This window comes from Myxine glutinosa, chromosome 2 (genome assembly GCF_964187855.1).
Source record: "Myxine glutinosa chromosome 2, kmMyxGlut1.1, whole genome shotgun sequence".
Classification (NCBI taxonomy): domain Eukaryota; kingdom Metazoa; phylum Chordata; class Myxini; order Myxiniformes; family Myxinidae; genus Myxine; species Myxine glutinosa.
In genome coordinates, this window is record NC_136262.1 from 164035964 (window position 1) to 164054635 (window position 18672).

Genomic DNA, 18672 nt, shown 5'->3' on the forward strand with positions numbered 1-18672 from the left:
ATATGCATCTGAGAGTTTTAAGGAGGTGCTAGATCAGATAAGCGTGACGTTGTCAGATATTCACATATCGTTAAGCAAGAGGGATTAGAGGAATATATAAATATATGTATATATACACTAGCAAAGGTACCTGTCAACCTGTCAATGACAGGGGGTCGTAGATGTCTGACCTGAAATGAGCAATTTCCTTTGGAGTGTGTATTGGTATAAACCTGAACTCAGTGTAAATATTCAGTGAGCAAATGTCGCAATGAGTGCAGCTGGTAACCTCGACAACCTCGTTCCGTTCTCTCAGCTAAGATTTCCAATCCATGCTTGTTGCACCTCCGAAGTACTGCTCGGGAGTGAAGGTGATATTATGAAAGTTCAGCTGGGAAACGGGTTTAGGCATGTTTTGGGCCTACCGCCTAATGGAAGATCACCATGGTTTTTTCCATACCAACCAACCACCTCCAGGCACCTATCCCTCTCCACATTGTTTCTTCAGCTCCGACCTTCCCTCTCTATATACTCCCCGTAGCATTGATTCAGCAATTTCCCACAGTATTTCATTCTGGTTTCCCATTCGATGCTCCATATATATCAACAGTTTCAGTTTCACTTTTCAACATCAGTTTCGCTTTGAGATATCAGTTTAGATATTATATATTTATACTTACTTTATTTATATGTGTGTATATATATATCTTTATACATATATATACTGTATATGCATATATATGTATATGTATATATGTACAAATCTTCCGAGCTCTGTTTACTCACCTTGTAATATTCCTGCTGAAATGCACAAAATCATGAATGTACTCTGTGGCAATGGTTATCTGGAGTATATAATTAAGAGATTTGTGCACAAGTTTCTAATCACGACAAAGGAACACAAGATCGTTCTTGACAAATGCCTAGTCTATATCAGGACAATCATAACAAAGGTTTGAAGAAGAAATCAAACATACGGTATCAAACACGTACCTGGCTGTGCAACCTTGAGTCATCTTTACCTCTTTACCGTTTGCTCACGTCAGTCAACAAGGATGTGCTGCCTCCCTCACAAATCAGAAATTTTATCTATGAGTTAAAGTGTCGATGTGAAAGGTACGTGGGCCATACAACCTAGAGGTTGGCTGATCGTATCAAAAAGCATGTCCCTCTGGTGATTCGAGGAAAGAACTTTGGAGTGAGGGCACAACCGGCGCGAGAATGTCGGAACGTTCAAGGACCATTGGCCATTTCTTCTTGTTCTTCTGCCGAGGTTGGACTGCATTACATCTGTGTATGTTGGAAGCAACCTTCATCCATTCCACGGACCCTATATTGTTTCGTCAAAAGAAATTTGTACATTCTCTCATTCTCTTTCAACACAGACAGATTAAAGGTGCTGCCGCGACCCCGTCCATGGTATGTCTGCAAATAGTGAGTCCTCGGCTTCGGGGGTCCCATCCCCCCTCCCTCCAAGGTATTGGTGCTGGTGAGTCGTCACTCTTAACTCCGCTCCAGCCAGTCGGAGCCAGAGATAGTGATGATTGAGTGAACCAGTGGGTGTTCAGATTACCAATTATGTCATGATTGATGAACCAATCAGTGTCACTCTTACATATACATGCTTATATATGCACTATCTCTCACTTCCTCTTTCTCTTGCTGTGATTTATATTGAGGAGTACAGCACGAAAAGCTTTGGTTACTCTAATTATGTCATGTTTGTTTTCTTGTATTTTTAAGTTCTGTAGTGCCAAACATCTGTTTATATATATATATATATATATATGTATCAGGATGGCTGTTTGTGATCCTGTCTGAAGTACTTATCTCGTGATGTTGGAAACATGTTCAAATCCCACAGACAACAATGTGTTGATCTGTCTATTGTCTCATTCTCACTCATACACAAGTTCTTCTATGAGCTTTTAGAGAAAAAAAAACATTTAAAATTCCCACCCTCTCTCCTTAATCCATCTCAACCTGGTTAGTTGATCATGAACTTTCATGCTGGTTATCGATGTCCTAATTTTTGGTGTCTATGGGAAGAAACGTTTTGTTTTATTTATTAATACGCTATTATAACTTCTAACCTCCTGCAGATGTAAATGAGTGTGAACTTAATCCTGACATCTGCATTCACGGGAGGTGCGAGAATACACATGGTTCCTTTGTGTGTCATTGTCGAGATGGATTTACTGTCAAGAAGGGTTCTACGGGCTGCACGGGTGAGTTCCCATGACTGAAACACCTTTAAGCAGAAATAATCCCCAGGTACTTTAAACATGCTGGAACCATTGTTTGAAACCACAATGTTTATCCCAAACTCTATTGCAATCTTATTATAATGGAGCAAATGTATATGGTTATGTATGTATATTTGTGACCAAATGTAGTATTCTTCTTCAAATCTTATTATAATGGAGCTCATGTATGTGGTTATGTGTGTATATTTGTGACCAAAACGTCTTCTTCTTCTTCAAATACAAATGAAATCGAAAAAGACGGTCAGTGAAGCCGTGAGGCAGTAAGTCGGTGAGGCCGTGGAGCCGCGTGACTATATAATCTCTTAATTACGTACTGTTTGAACGTCGGTTGCACCATGTCTATTAATTACATACCGTTGGAATATACCTTTTGACCCCTTAGACCTTTGAAGATCCTTTAAGTTCCCAAAGACCCTTAAGACCCTAAAAGACCCAGAGGACCCAAATACCCTGAAGACCCAAAGACCATTAAAAACCATGAAGACCCTTAAGAGCCCAAAGACCCGTAAGACAGTTTAGACCCATTAGACCAGCTTGGGCCCTTGACCATTTAGAGTTTTCGACCACTTGGACCTTTTTAGATTATAAATAAATAATATCACCAATATTACAAATACATTTGTACAAAATAAATGTTTGTATTGTGATTGGTGTAAATCATGACAACACAGCAACCCAAGTTCAGTCAGGTCATTATCCTCAGTTAAAACAAGCCCGTGCCTCGATAGCGACGTGTAGTGAGGCGATCGTAGTGAACCGGTCCACGCTGGGAGAAGACAATGTTGACCTTTGATATCTATTATGATAAAACAATAATAATAACAATAATAATGCATGAATTATTCCATGAATTATAATCTTTAATAATCATTCTCCATTGCTGTACCAGGAGAGAATTTGATTGTTTACTTTTTATTACCTCTCCTTGTTTGCTGTGTTCAGTGGAGCATTGTTTACTTTTGGATGATTGATTTGTGGAGGTGAAATGCCAGTTATGTTTGCAAAATTTCTTTCCTCTTCATATGGTCCATTGTTTCTTCATTGTCTACCCAAACAGGCCAAATTCCCTGTGTTCTGTCGCCTCAGATTATTATCTTTATTGTGTGTACGCTAATTCCACATTCCACCTCTCTTCTCTCTTTAATCCAGTTGCCATATTTTAGAAGCATGTCATGAGCTCTGTTGTCAATTTATTTCCAAAACTAAACATGCAATGCATATTATACCCACCTGCTCTTCGGCTTATTTATTGGCGTGCAATCTTTATGCCTGCTTTTGTGTTCTCTTGGCAGATGTGGACGAGTGTGAGATCGGAGCACACAATTGTGATGTGCACGCTACCTGCTCAAACGTGCAGGGCATGTTCAAATGCACATGCATTGAAGGCTACACGGGCAGTGGTGTGCAGTGCCTTGGTAAGATGCTTTTTCGGAACATCACAAACAAGAAACAGAAGTTGGAAAGAATGAAGCATAATCAAAAACATGCTCATTGGTGAAGAGAATGGAAACCTGTTAAAGTCAATTGATGAGACTGTGAAAAAGAATTGGTTGGTAAAGTTGGATTTGCCATTCAAAAGTTGCGCAATGAACGATTATGAATTATCGATTATAAATCATGGCAAAAAGTCATAATTTCTCATTCTGGTTCTCTTGCAGATATTGATGAATGCACCAATGACACACATGGCTGTATCAACTCTGCCATGTGTGTCAACATGCCTGGCTCATTTACATGCGCCTGCCGAGAAGGATTCTCAGGGGATGGGCTGAACTGTGTTGGTGAGTTATCTGCCAGAGCTCCACCTCTCTATTGTTCAGCTTTGTTTCTGTGCATAACTGTAACACAGTTCGTTTTTCAGTTGATATTCATTTTATAATTATTTACCATATATGTTTGTGCATAATTTGTCTTCTTTGACGGCCACAATTATTCCCACATTCTTGTGGGGTTGGCCAGGGGAAGCTTGGCCCAAGTCTTTCACGAACTAGCTGGCCAGGCCTGAAGTTTGACGAAGGATAGGGCTGGAATTTGTAATTTGCTCAGGCTGTCGGCGATAGCTCACCTACACTTTGCAAAGGACACGTGGGATTTTTAACGTCCGCCAGTCAGGGACGCCCAGTTTAACGTACATGCGAGGGACGGAACACACATTTATGAATGGCCCTGCCTGCCAAACACCGAGACTAAATTTTATAGCTGACTCTGGATTCAAACCCAGGCTAGACAGCTTAGAGGCGAGTGTGCGTACATCTTGGCCATCCTGCCAGCCCCATGTTTGTGTATAATTATATTTTTATCGCACGTTTTTTAAGGTTTTAAAAAAATAATGAAACTTTTGCATTCCCTGTAATGAATTGGTGGAAAATTCCCTCTCCTTTATTGGTGGAACATTCCCTGTCATTAATCGGTGGAAAATTCCCTCCTTTAGTGGTGGAACATTCTCAGTCATTAATTGGTGGAAAATTCCATCCTTTATCGGTGGAATATTCCCTGTAATGAATTGGTGGAAAATTCCCTCCTTTATTGGTGGAACATTCTCAGTCATTAATTGGTGGAAAATTCCATCCTTTATCGGTGGAATATTCCCTGTAATGAATTGGTGGAATATTCCGTCATTAATCGGTGGAAAATTCCCTCCTTTATTGGTGGAACATTCTCAGTCATTAATTGGTGGAAAATTCCATCCTTTATCAGTGGAATATTCCCTGTAATGAATTGGTGGAAAATTCCCTGTCATTAATGGGTGGAAAATTCACCAATTCACGAAAGGTGGTTCTATTCCCTGTCATTAATTGGTGGAAAATTCCCTCTCCTTTATTGGTGGAATATTCCCTGTCATTAATTGGTGGAAAATTCCATCTCCTTTATTGGTGGAACATTCCCTGTCATTAATCGGTGGAAAATTCCCTCCTTTATCGGTGGAATATTCCCTGTAATGAATTGGTGGAAAATTCCCAGTCATTAATGGGTGGAAAATTCCCTCTTCATTATTGGTGGAATATTCCCTGTCATTAATCGGTGGAAAATTCCCTCCTTTATTGGTGGAACATTCTCAGTCATTAATTGGTGGAAAATTCCCTCCTTTATCGATGGAATATTCCCTGTCATTAATTGGTGGAAAATTCCCTCTCCTTTATTGGTGGAAGATTCCTTCTTCATTATTGGCGGAATATTCCCTGTCATTAATTGGTGGAAAATTCCATCTCCTTTATTGGTGGAAGATTCCCTGTCATTAATTGGTGGAAAATTCCCTCTCCTTTATTGGTGGAAGATTCCCTGTCATTAATTGGTGGAAAATTCCCTCTCCTTTATTGGTGGAACATTCCCTGTCATTAATGGGTGGAAAATTCCCTCCTTAATCGGTGGAATATTCCCTGTCATTAATGGGTGGAAAATTCCCTGTCATTAATTGGTGGAAAATTCCCTCCTTTATTGGTGGAACATTCCCTGTCATTAATCGGTGGAAAATTCCCTCCTTTATTGGTGGAACATTCTCAGTCATTAATTGGTGGAAAATTCCATCTCCTTTATTGGTGGAAAATTCCCTCTTCATTATTGGTGGAACATTCCCTGTCATTAATTGATGGAAAATTCCCTCTCCTTTATTGGTGAAACATTCCCTGTCATTAATTGGTGGAAAATTCCCTCTCCTTTATTGGTGGAATATTCCCTGTCATTAATTGGTGGAAAATTCCCTCTCCTTTATTGGTGGAATATTCCCTGTCACTAATTGGTGGAAAATGCCCTCTCCTTTATCGGTGGAATATTCCCTGTAATGAATTGGTGGAAAATTCCCTGTCATTAATGGGTGGAAAATTCCCTCTTCATTATTGGTGGAATATTCCCTGTCATTAATGGGTAGAAAATTCCCTCTCCCATGTTGGTGGAAAATTCCCTCTTCATTATTGGTTGAACATTCCCTGTCATTAATTGATGGAAAATTCCCTCCTTTATTGGTGAAACATTCCCTGTCATTAATTGGTGGAAAATTCCATCTCCTTTATTGGTGGAATATTCCCTGTCATTAATTGGTGGAAAATTCCCTCTCCTTTATTGGTGGAATATTCCCTGTCATTAATTGGTGGAAAATTCCATCTCCTTTATTGGTGGAACATTCCCTGTCATTAATTGGTGGAAAATTCCATCTCCTTTATTGGTGGAATATTCCCTGTCATTAATTGGTGGAATATTCCCTGTCATTAATGGGTGGAAAATTCCCTCTCCTTTATTGATGGAAGATTCCTCTTCATTATTGGTGGAATATTCCCTGTCATTAATGGGTAGAAAATTCCCTCTCCTATATTGTTGGAAAATTCCCTCTTCATTATTGGTGGAACATTCCCTGTCATTAGTTGGTGGAAAATTCCATCTCCTTTATTGGTGGAAGATTCCCTGTCATTAATTGGTGGAAAATTCCCTCTCCTTTATTGGTGGAAGATTCCCTGTCATTAATTGGTGGAAAATTCCCTCTCCTTTATTGGTAGAACATTCCCTGTCATTAATGGGTGGAAAATTCCCTCTCCTTTATTGGTGGAAGATTCCTTCTTCATTATTGGTGGAATATTCCCTGTCATTAATGGGTAGAAAATTCCCTCTCCTATATTGGTGGAAAATTCCCTCTTCATTATTGGTGGAACATTCCCTGTCATTAATTGGTGGAAAATTCCCTCTCCTTTATTGGTGGAAGATTCCCTGTCATTAATTGGTCGAAAATTCCCTCTCCTTTATTGGTAGAACATTCCCTGTCATTAATGGGTAGAAAATTCCCTCTCCTATATTGGTGGAAAATTCCCTCTTCATTATTGGTGGAACATTCCCTGTCATTAATCGGTGGAAAATTCCCTCTCCATTATTGGTGGAATATTCCGTCATTAATTGGTGGAAAATTCCCTCTCCTTTATTGGTGGAAGATTCCCTGTCATTAATTGGTGGAAAATTCCCTCTCCTTTATTGGTGGAACATTCCCTGTCATTAATTGATGGAAAATTCCCTCTCCTTTATTGGTGAAACATTCCCTGTCATTAATTGGTGGAAAATTCCCTCTCCTTTATTGGTGGAATATTCCCTGTCATTAATTGGTGGAAAATTCCCTCTCCTTTATTGGTGGAATATTCCCTGTCACTAATTGGTGGAAAATGCCCTCTCCTTTATCGGTGGAATATTCCCTGTAATGAATTGGTGGAAAATTCCCTGTCATTAATGGGTGGAAAATTCCCTCTTCATTATTGGTGGAATATTCCCTGTCATTAATGGGTAGAAAATTCCCTCTCCCATGTTGGTGGAAAATTCCCTCTTCATTATTGGTTGAACATTCCCTGTCATTAATTGATGGAAAATTCCCTCTCCTTTATTGGTGAAACATTCCCTGTCATTAATTGGTGGAAAATTCCATCTCCTTTATTGGTGGAATATTCCCTGTCATTAATTGGTGGAAAATTCCCTCTCCTTTATTGGTGGAATATTCCCTGTCATTAATTGGTGGAAAATTCCATCTCCTTTATTGGTGGAACATTCTCTGTCATTAATTGGTGGAAAATTCCATCTCCTTTATTGGTGGAATATTCCCTGTCATTAATTGGTGGAATATTCCCTGTCATTAATGGGTGGAAAATTCCCTCTCCTTTATTGATGGAAGATTCCTCTTCATTATTGGTGGAATATTCCCTGTCATTAATGGGTAGAAAATTCCCTCCTATATTGTTGGAAAATTCCCTCTTCATTATTGGTGGAACATTCCCTGTCATTAGTTGGTGGAAAATTCCATCTCCTTTATTGGTGGAAGATTCCCTGTCATTAATTGGTGGAAAATTCCCTCTCCTTTATTGGTGGAAGATTCCCTGTCATTAATTGGTGGAAAATTCCCTCTCCTTTATTGGTAGAACATTCCCTGTCATTAATGGGTGGAAAATTCCCTCTCCTTTATTGGTGGAAGATTCCTTCTTCATTATTGGTGGAATATTCCCTGTCATTAATGGGTAGAAAATTCCCTCTCCTTTATTGGTGGAAGATTCCCTGTCATTAATTGGTCGAAAATTCCCTCTCCTTTATTGGTAGAACATTCCCTGTCATTAATGGGTAGAAAATTCCCTCTCCTTTATTGGTGGAAGATTCCCTGTCATTAATTGGTTGAAAATTCCCTCTCCTTTATTGGTAGAACATTCCCTGTCATTAATGGGTAGAAAATTCCCTCTCCTATATTGGTGGAAAATTCCCTCTTCATTATTGGTGGAACATTCCCTGTCATTAATCGGTGGAAAATTCCCTCTCCATTATTGGTGGAATATTCCGTCATTAATTGGTGGAAAATTCCCTCTCCTTTATTGGTGGAATATTCCCTGTCATTAATTGGTGGAAAATTCCCTCTCCTTTATTGGTGGAAGATTCCCTGTCATTAATTGGTGGAAAATTCCCTCTCCTTTATTGGTGGAACATTCTCAGTCATTAATTGGTGGAAAATTCCCTCTCCTTCATTGGTGGAATATTCCCTGTCATTAATTGGTGGAAAATTCCCTCTCCTTTATTGGTGGAACATTCCCTGTCATTAATTGGTGGAAAATTCCCTCTCCTTTATTGGTGGAACATTCTCAGTCATTAATTGGTAGAAAATTCCCTCTCCTTTATTGGTGGAACATTCTGTCATTTATTGGTGGAAAATTCCCTCTCCTTTATCGGTGGAAGATTCCTTCTTCATTATTGGTGGAATATTCCCTGTCATTAATGGGTAGAAAATTCCCTCTCCTATATTGGTGGAAAATTCCCTCTCCTTTATCGGTGGAAGATTCCTTCTTCATTATTGGTGGAATATTCCCTGTCATTAATGGGTAGAAAATTCCCTCTCCTATATTGGTGGAAAATTCCCTCTTCATTATTGGTGGAACATTCCCTGTCATTAATTGGTGGAAAATTCCCTCTCCTTTATTGGTGGAAGATTCTCTGTCATTAATTGGTGGAAAATTCCCTTTTTTATTGTGGAATATTCCCTGTCATTAATTGGTAGAAAATTCCATCTCCTTTATTGGTGGAACATTCTCAGTCATTAATTGGTGGAAAATTCCCTCTCCTTTATTGGTGGAACATTCTCAGTCATTAATTGGTGGAAAATTCACTCCCCTTTATTGGTGGAACATTCTCAGTCATTAATTGGTGGAAAATTCCCTCTCCTTTATTGGTGGAACATTCTGTCATTTATTGGTGGAAAATTCCCTCTCCTTTATCGGTGGAACATTCCCTGTCATTAATTGGTGGAAAATTCCCTTTCCTTTATTGGTGGAACATTCCCTGTCATTAATTGGTGGAAAATTGTTTCCTTTATTGGTGGAACATTCCCTGTCATTAATTGGTGGAAAATTCCTTCTTCATCATTGGTGGAATATTCCCTGTCATTAATGGGTAAAAAATTCCCTCTCCTATATTGGTGGAAAATTCCCTCTTCATTATTGGTGGAACATTCCCTGTCATTAATTGGTGGAAAATTCCATCTCCTTTATTGGTGGAAGATTCCCTGTCATTAATTGGTGGAAAATTCCCTCTCCTTTATTGGTAGAACATTCCCTGTCATTAATGGGTGGAAAATTCCCTCTCCTATATTGGTGGAAGATTCCTTCTTCATTATTGGTGGAATATTCCCTGTCATTAATGGGTAGAAAATTCCCTCTCCTATATTGGTGGAAAATTCCCTCTCCTTTATTGGTGGAACATTCCCTGTCATTAATTGGTGGAAAATTCCCTCTCCTTTATCGGTGGAACATTCCCTGTCATTAATTGGTGGAAAATTCCCTTTCCTTTATTGGTGGAACATTCCCTGTCATTAATTGGTGGAAAATTGTTTCCTTTATTGGTGGAACATTCCCTGTCATTAATTGGTGGAAAATTCCTTCTTCATCATTGGTGGAATATTCCCTGTCATTAATGGGTAAAAAATTCCCTCTCCTATATTGGTGGAAAATTCCCTCTTCATTATTGGTGGAACATTCCCTGTCATTAATTGGTGGAAAATTCCATCTCCTTTATTGGTGGAAGATTCCCTGTCATTAATTGGTGGAAAATTCCCTCTCCTTTATTGGTAGAACATTCCCTGTCATTAATGGGTGGAAAATTCCCTCTCCTATATTGGTGGAAGATTCCTTCTTCATTATTGGTGGAATATTCCCTGTCATTAATGGGTAGAAAATTCCCTCTCCTATATTGGTGGAAAATTCCCTCTTCATTATTGGTGGAACATTTTCTGTCATTAATTGGTGGAAAATTCCCTCTCCTTTATTGGTGGAATATTCCATCATTAATTGGTGGAAAATTCCCTCTCCTTTATTGGTGGAATATTCCCTGTCATTAATTGGTGGAAAATTCCCTCTCCTTTATTGGTGGAAGATTCCCTGTCATTAAATGGTGGAAAATTCCCTCTCCTTTATTGGTGGAAGATTCTCTGTCATTAATTGGTGGAAAATTCCATCTCCTTTATTGGTGGAACATTCTCAGTCATTAATTGGTGGAAAATTTCCTCTCCTTTATTGGTGGAATATTCCCTGTCATTCATTGGTGGAAAATTCCCTCTCCTTTATTGGTGGAACATTCTCAGTCATTAATTGGTGGAAAATTCCCTCTCCTTTATTGGTGGAACATTCTCAGTCATTAATTGGTGGAAAATTCCATCTCCTTTATTGGTGGAACATTCCCTGTCATTAATTGGTGGAAAATTCCCTCTCCTTTATTGGTGGAACATTCCCTGTCATTAATTGGTGGAAAATTCACTCTCCTTTATTGGTGGAACATTCTGTCATTAATTGGTGGAAAATTCCCTCTCGTTTATTGTTGGAATATTCCCTGTCATTAATTGGTGGAAAATTCCCTCTCCTTTATTGGTGGAATATTCCCTGTCATTAATTGGTGGAAAATTCCCTCTCCTTTATTGGTGGAACATTCCCTGTCATTAATTGGTGGAAAATTCCCTCTCCTTTATTGGTGGAATATTCCCTGTCATTAATTGGTGGAAAATTCCCTCTCCTTTATTGGTGGAACATTCCCTGTCATTAATTGGTGGAAAATTCCCTCTCCTTTATTGGTGGAACATTCCCTGTCATTAATTGGTGGAAAATTCCCTCTCCTTTATTTGTAGAACATTCCCTGTCATTAATTGGTGGAAAATTCCCTCTCCTTTATTGGTGGAACATTCCCTGTCATTAATTGGTGGAAAATTCCCTCTCCTTTATTGGTGGAATATTCCCTGTCATTAATTGGTGGAAAATTCCCTCTCCTTTATTGGTGGAACATTCCCTGTCATTAATTGGTGGAAAATTCCCTCTCCTTTATTGGTGGAATATTCCCTGTCATTAATTGGTGGAAAATTCCCTCTCCTTTATTGGTGGAACATTCCCTGTCATTAATTGGTGGAAAATTCCCTCTCCTTTATTTGTAGAACATTCCCTGTCGTTTTTGACGATGATAAAGTGTACCATTTCCCATTGAAGTGGTTACTGTCAACTCGCTGAAAAGAATGGTTTTGAAGACGGATTTTAATCAGATAATTCCAAAAATACCATTCATTTTTGCTGTCGTTTTACAAAAATGTGTCTTAAAACAAAGGTCAACAGTAAGTCTGCATAATCTGAGCAACTACTGTATGTATCATTGAGAGTTAAACAATAACAGAGTTGCAAGCATCTTGTGTTAAGCATGATATATTTCCTTCTATTGCAGACATCGACGAATGTGCGGAGAATGTCAATTTATGTGAAAATGGACAGTGTTTGAATGCCGAGGGTGGATACAAATGTGAATGTGACATGGGATTCTTGCCCACCCTTGATGGAAAATCTTGTAAAGGTAGGTAATTTCAATGTGTCAAAAATGACATGTACACCTGTGATCAATTTTACACCAATACACTTTTGTACAATTATTTTTAGATTGAAGGTGTGGAATTACCATTATGGAAATGGATTTATTATAATTATTATGGAGCCTTCTCTATAATGCAATAATGATTCATCCAAGTTTGTTGCTATGGTGACTGTAACTTTTGCTGGAGTTCTAAATATAGTGTACGGATCTTTTTTTTTTATTGCAGACACTGATGAATGCATGTATGATAACATTTGCGTTTTTGGAAGATGTGAAAACCTTCTTGGCATGTTCCGCTGTATTTGTGACCCTGGGTATGAAACGGATGACACAGGAGGAAATTGTACAGGTTTGTCACCCATTTTGCTGCACCCTTGATTTCCTTGGGGAGAACATCAAGGAGGTCAAAAACATAATTTAATTTCTGTATGATAGACTTTCAGGATTGACATGGTGACTAACATAGAAAATTACATGTTATATGTTACCTGCAGACAAAGACGAATGTGCTGACCCCAATCTCTGCTTCAATGGGATATGTACAAACGCAGAGGGAAGTTATACATGTGCATGCCATCCCAACTACATGAAAAGCATTTCAGGACAAGGTTGCGTTGGTATGTATATCATTTAATGTAATCATTACATCTAGAGGTTTGATCTCAATTAACCTGTGCTCTCCCTGCCAACCCTTCTCCTGCTTTATTCCCATTTCTTCTGTTAATTCTATCTAAACTTGTTGATGATCCCATTTTTTTTGTTTTAGTTATTATCATAGATAATGATTGTTAAACATATTATGGGCCTCTTTCCAACACAGACTTCCGAGAGGGACCGTGCTTTGCGGAGTACGAGGGACGTGGCGACGGCACATTGAGCTGTTCGGCGGAAATCGGCATCGGCATCTCGCGTTCTGCTTGTTGCTGTTCCCAGGGGCGTGCTTGGGGATCACCTTGTGAAACCTGTCCTGTTCACAACACGTGTATGTTATCATGAACTCTCTCCTTGGCCTATCATGAACCTATCACCCATATTGGAATGGTTTGCAGGGGCATTCTGAAAGTCAAAGTTCACTGGCAAGGATTAGGCAGCTATTCAGCCTTCCATATCTCTATCTCTCTATATCTATCTATCTCTCTATATCTATCTATCTATCTATATTTATCTATCAATCTATCTATATCTCTCTATCTATCTCTCTATATCTATCTATCTCTCTATATCTATCTATCTCTCTATATCTATCTATCTCTCTATATCTATCTATCTATCTATATTTATCTATCAATCTATCTATATCTCTCTATCTATCTCTCTATATCTATCTATCTATATCTCTATATCTATCTATATATCTATCTATATCTATCTATCTCTCTATATCTATCTATCCTTCTATATCTATCTATCAATCTCTCTAAATCTATCTATCTATCTCTATATCTATCTATCTCTCTCTCTATATATATATATCTCTCTATATATATCTATCTATCAATCTCTCTATATCTATCTATCTATCTATCTATATATATCTATCTATCTCTCTATATCTATCCATATATATCTATCTATCTATATCTATCTATATCTATCTATCTATCTCTCTGTATCTATTTATCTTTATCTATCTATCTATCTATTTCTCTATATCTATCTATAATCTATCTATCTATATCTATCTATATCTATATATCTATATATATATATATATATCTCTATCTATCTATCTATCCATATCTATCTATATCTCTCTATATCTATCCATATCGATCTATCTATCCATCTATATCTCTCTATATCTATCCATATCGATCTATCTATCTATTTATATCTATCTATATCTATCTATCTATCTTTATCTATCTATCAATCAATCTCTCTATATCCATTTATCTTTATCTATCTATCTATCTATATCTCTATATCTATCGATCTATCTATATCGATCTATATCTCTATATCTATCCATATCTATCGATCTATCTATTTATATCTATCTATCTATATCTATCTATCAATCAATCTCTATCTATCTATCTATCTATATCTATCTATCTATCTTTATCTATATCTATCTATCTCTCTATACAGTATATACAGTGCGTATCTAAAAAAAGGTAACCGAATTCAAGGGGTTAATATGCAAAGGTTATTTAGTTTGACAATTTACATGTGGTTTACCAATTATGACGAGATCCTCAGCTTTCCATTGATGCCTTTCATGCATCATTGCTGTCACACATGATCGAGTACATGTTCATTGAAAATGACAAGTTCAAATCGCATTTTTACAAGTTTGGCTAATCGGTGCAAGACAGTTTTAAATGGGCGCATTACTTGTCGACTGCCAAGATGATTATGTAAAATTGTTAAGCTGGTCTGGTAATCGTCGGTTGCGTCATCCTTTGTTTAAGATGGGTATTTAAGATGGGCCTACAGTGTATGGGTTTAGAGAGTCTAGGTCATTGAAAAGATGGTTCAACTTACGACTGAGCAGCCAACCTTCGTGGTTACAACCTTTCACCAAACTGGAAGTTTGCAGCGAACTCGTGATGCATTCAGCGAACGTTTCCCAGAACGGGAGCCTCCAGCAGCCAAAACCATCTTTTTCTTTTCTTTTTTTTTTGTATACTGAATCGAGGCTCGTGAAAGAGCTAACATTTACTTCACAAACAAATCAACCAGACAAACAAAATATATAAAAAGAGGGAGCGGAAGACAAGATGGGGAGAGAAGGGGAAGCACACAAACACAACATTTGAGAGCAGGGAGATGTGTGGAAGGGAGAGGGCTTGGGGGGAGGAGGCGTGGGAAGGGGGGGGGGGAGGGAGAAGTATAAAACACAAGGACACCAAGGACTTCCAGGACAGAAGTTGGTATTTCAAAAAAGTGGAATTGGGGTGAAATTAGCGGGGGTAGAAAAGATCAAGGTTTTGGATGGGGGAAGATAAGAGATGGTGGTGAACAGCTGTTTTAAAGACCTGGAGGGTGGAGTGGGATTGAAGAGAGTGAGGGAGTTTGTTCCAGAGGTGGGAGAAAAGAGGAATGAAGGAGTGAAGGTGAGCAGAGAGTCTTGATTTTGGCAGTTTAACCATAAGAGGGTTGCTGGCAGCTCTTGTGCGACCTGTAGGAATATTTGCGGGACAGAGCCCAGAGAGAGCTGGGGGGGGCAAGGCCAGAGAGGAGTCGGTAGAAGACGGAAAGACCACCAACCTGCCTGCGGTGATTGAGTGAGAGGCCCTTGGAGTTAGCTTCATCGCGAGAGATTCCAATGATTCTGAATGCTTTGGTTTCAACAGCGTGAAGACGAGCTAGGTGTGAGGCAGGAGCACCGGCCCAGAGGGGAGAGCAGTATTCCATTGAGCTGCGGATGAAAGCCTTGTATGTGGTGAGGAGCTCAGGTGTGCCAAGGAAGAACTTCGCACGACGGAGGATGCCCAGTCGGCGACTGGCTTTGGAGGCCAGATTTGAAATGTGGTTTTCCCAGGAAAGATCATGGCAGATAGTGAGACCCAAAAGCTTGAGTGACAGAACTTCTTGCAGAGGATTATTCAGAAAGTGGATGGGAGGGTTGTCCAGTCGGTCTTTTCGGAGAGACATCGTAAGAGTGTGAGATTTGTCAGGATTGAAAGACATGTTCCACTTGTTTGCCCAGTCTGTGATTTTGTCCAGGTCTGCAGAGAGTGAGGAGGCTGCAGACTGCCGATCTGAGGGATGAAGAATGGAGCGACAGAGAGCAGAGTCATCAGCAAAGAGATAGAGAGGATTTTCAAGAGAGTCAGAGAGATCATTGATGAAGACCAGAAAAAGCACAGGGCCCAGAACACTGCCTTGGGGAACTCCAGCCTGAACAGGAAGAGGAGATGAGAGAAACCCATTCAGGGCCACACGTTGACTACGACTAGAGAGGAAGTCCGCCAGCCATGCATGGAGATTTCCATGGATACCAAAAGAGGAGAGTTTGGTGAGCAGAGCGGGGTGCCAAACCGTATCGAAGGCACGTGATATGTCAAGGGAGACAGCTCTAATTCCTGTTTGGCATTGAGGACCTCCATCCATTGTTGAGATAGCAGAAGCAGCATGTCCAGAGTAGAGTGACCAGGTCTGAAACCAAATTGATGATCAGAGATCAAGCCATTGGAGAAGAGGAAAGATTTCATATCTGAAGCAATGATGGATTCCATGACTTTGCTGATAATTGGGAGAAGGCTGATTGGTCTGTAGTTGCTGGGATCTGTTTTTGCACCTTTTTTGTGCAAAGCGGTGATGTTGGCAGATTTCCAAGCAGATGGCAGATGACCTTGAGCAAAAGAGAGGGTGAAGAGAACAGAGAGAGGGAGTGAAAGAGCGGAAGAACAGGATTTTAGGACCCGTGGGCTGATGCCGTCAGGTCCAGTTGCAGAATCAAGAGTCGAGGGTTGACAGAAACTTTTCCACCTTGTCAGGAGGAAAGGACACAGAATCCAGGAGCAGCTGGGTACGACTGGGTACGGTGGGTACAGAGAGGGATGGGTTTTGGACACAAGATTTGGAGGCAAACACAGAGTTGAGGCATTCAGCTTTTTCACGTGCTAAATACTTTCTTAGTTATATACTTTCGCGAGTTATTTACTCTAGTTTTACGGTGTTTGTCTTCATTTTAAGGCATTTTTAAGGCATTACGCCCGGTTTACGTCAAAAACCGAGTTACGTCACGACTTATGGAACCAATTAATGACGTAGGCCGGGGTATTGCTGTATTTCTCTTTAAAAATATACGTTTTCTATTGCTCATACCCTAGTGTCTTTGTGAAGGGCTGGTGTTTCAGAATCGTATACTCAGGTGTAACTGAAATTATCATACCGCTGCAATTCTCCCAGCACTTGGATAATTTTTATGAAAGTGAAAATACACTATAACAATTTAAGATCTCATCTGTCAGCCATTCAAGAGATTTTAGCAGCGAAGGATCAACAATTTCCCGCTCGGTTTGAAAGATCTTGTTTGTTGATGAATCATACTCATCTGCGCCACTTTCTAAAGATGCTTTGAGAGGGAAGGAGAGAGTGAGAAAGAGAGAGGAAGAGATTGAGGAAATCTTAATTTGATTAAATTAATTAATTAAATTTAATTAATTTTTAATTATTTATTTAATTATTTAATTTAATTTAATTTAATTAATTTAATTTGATTTAATTGCCAGATTCAGACCTTATTATTAAGGTTATTTGCATTATAAAAAAAGTTCAAAATTTGAGGTTTGATTTTGTTTCTGAATTGAAATTATATCTTTTTCAGCTGACTACAGAGTCCTGTGTCCTGGTGGTGAAGGTTTCAGGCCAAATCCAATAACTGTCATTCTAGAAGGTATGTTGAAAAATAAAGGCATATCCTAAGCAAAAAAAGGTATTTTGTACCAATTTGATACAATGTTGTTGTACTTCTTGACCACAGATATAAATGAGTGTGAAGAGTTGCCGGGCCTATGCCAGGGCGGGAAGTGCAACAACACTTTCGGGAGCTACCGGTGTGTCTGTAGCCTTGGTTATACCTACAATCAAGCGAATCGCCATTGTGAAGGTGAGCTATTGTAGGTACACTTGCACAGTAGCGGCAAAATGTAATATACAGTACGCCACACCCCATTATTAGAAAGGTGTTCAATTTTCACCTGTACTTCTGCTTATGCAAGGCGGGCAACAGTCATATTCTCCTCTGACCTGTAATTATACACAGAAACTCTTTGGTCAGTCAAAATCTGGTCCAAATCTCACTTGATGTTTATGTTGTTTATTGGGATGGTTGGTTCTTACAACATACACTTTAATTTCCATTTAAAATAGTATATTGATGCAGCAGTAATATATTGATGTTCTTGATCGGGAATCTTCCTCATGCATACTCTACAACCAATGGCCTTTCAGGTACAACAGTTCTGATGTATCCATAAGCCAGTTGTAATTCTTCTTCTTCTTCTTAATTCTTCTTCTTAATAATCCATAATTCTTCGCTCTTCCCAACTCTTTGTTGTCTCCCTTACCACCACCTTTATTTTCAATACACGCATTAAATGTACCAGCCCACACACGACACCTGCATTCCTATGTTGCTATGGATGAACGTGTGTTGAGAGCAACCAAGGAAGGCCTGCGTTCCGCAAAGTATTTCTTTGTCTATATTGTGTTGGAAACCAATCTCCTTCTTCAAAGGCTACAATTTTGTCCACATTCTCGTGGAGTTGGCCGGGGGAAGTTTCTGGCACGAGTGTTTCATGAACCAGCTGGACAGGCCTGACATTTGACTAAGGTGAAGGCAGGAATTAGGAATTTGGCCATGGTGACGGCGATAGCTCACCTACTCTTTCCAAAGGACACTGTGGGATCTTTAACATCCACCAACTAATGTTGGCAGGTGGGACGACGTCCATCTGAGGAACGGCAGACACAATGATGAACCACACGGCCTGTGAAACACCAGGATGACGGTTTGTAGCTGGGCCGGGATTCAAACACAGGCGAGACGGCCTATACGAGTCTGTGTACCTTTAGGCCGTCCGTTCAGCCCGATGTTGGAAACCAATAAATCTTAGTTTTCAACAAAATA

General features: G+C 39.3%; 2 protein-coding genes across 3 annotated transcripts in view; both read left to right on the top strand.

Moving 5' to 3' along the window:
- The window catches only part of LOC144890982 (protein FAM200C-like), a 1200974-nt gene that overhangs the window by 929772 nt on the left and 252530 nt on the right, over positions 1–18672 (top strand). The gene's annotated exons all lie outside the window — the stretch shown is intronic.
- LOC137421111 (fibrillin-2) overlaps positions 1–18672 on the top strand; it is a 291848-nt gene that overhangs the window by 167235 nt on the left and 105941 nt on the right. For both annotated transcript variants that reach the window (XM_068106839.2, XM_068106838.2), the window contains exons 30-38: positions 2082–2207; positions 3539–3661; positions 3905–4027; positions 11943–12068; positions 12313–12435; positions 12581–12703; positions 12907–13068; positions 17368–17436; positions 17524–17649. In XM_068106839.2, coding sequence (XP_067962940.2) covers positions 2082–2207; positions 3539–3661; positions 3905–4027; positions 11943–12068; positions 12313–12435; positions 12581–12703; positions 12907–13068; positions 17368–17436; positions 17524–17649 — 1101 coding nt within the window. The remainder of the gene's footprint in view (positions 1–2081; positions 2208–3538; positions 3662–3904; positions 4028–11942; positions 12069–12312; positions 12436–12580; positions 12704–12906; positions 13069–17367; positions 17437–17523; positions 17650–18672) is intronic.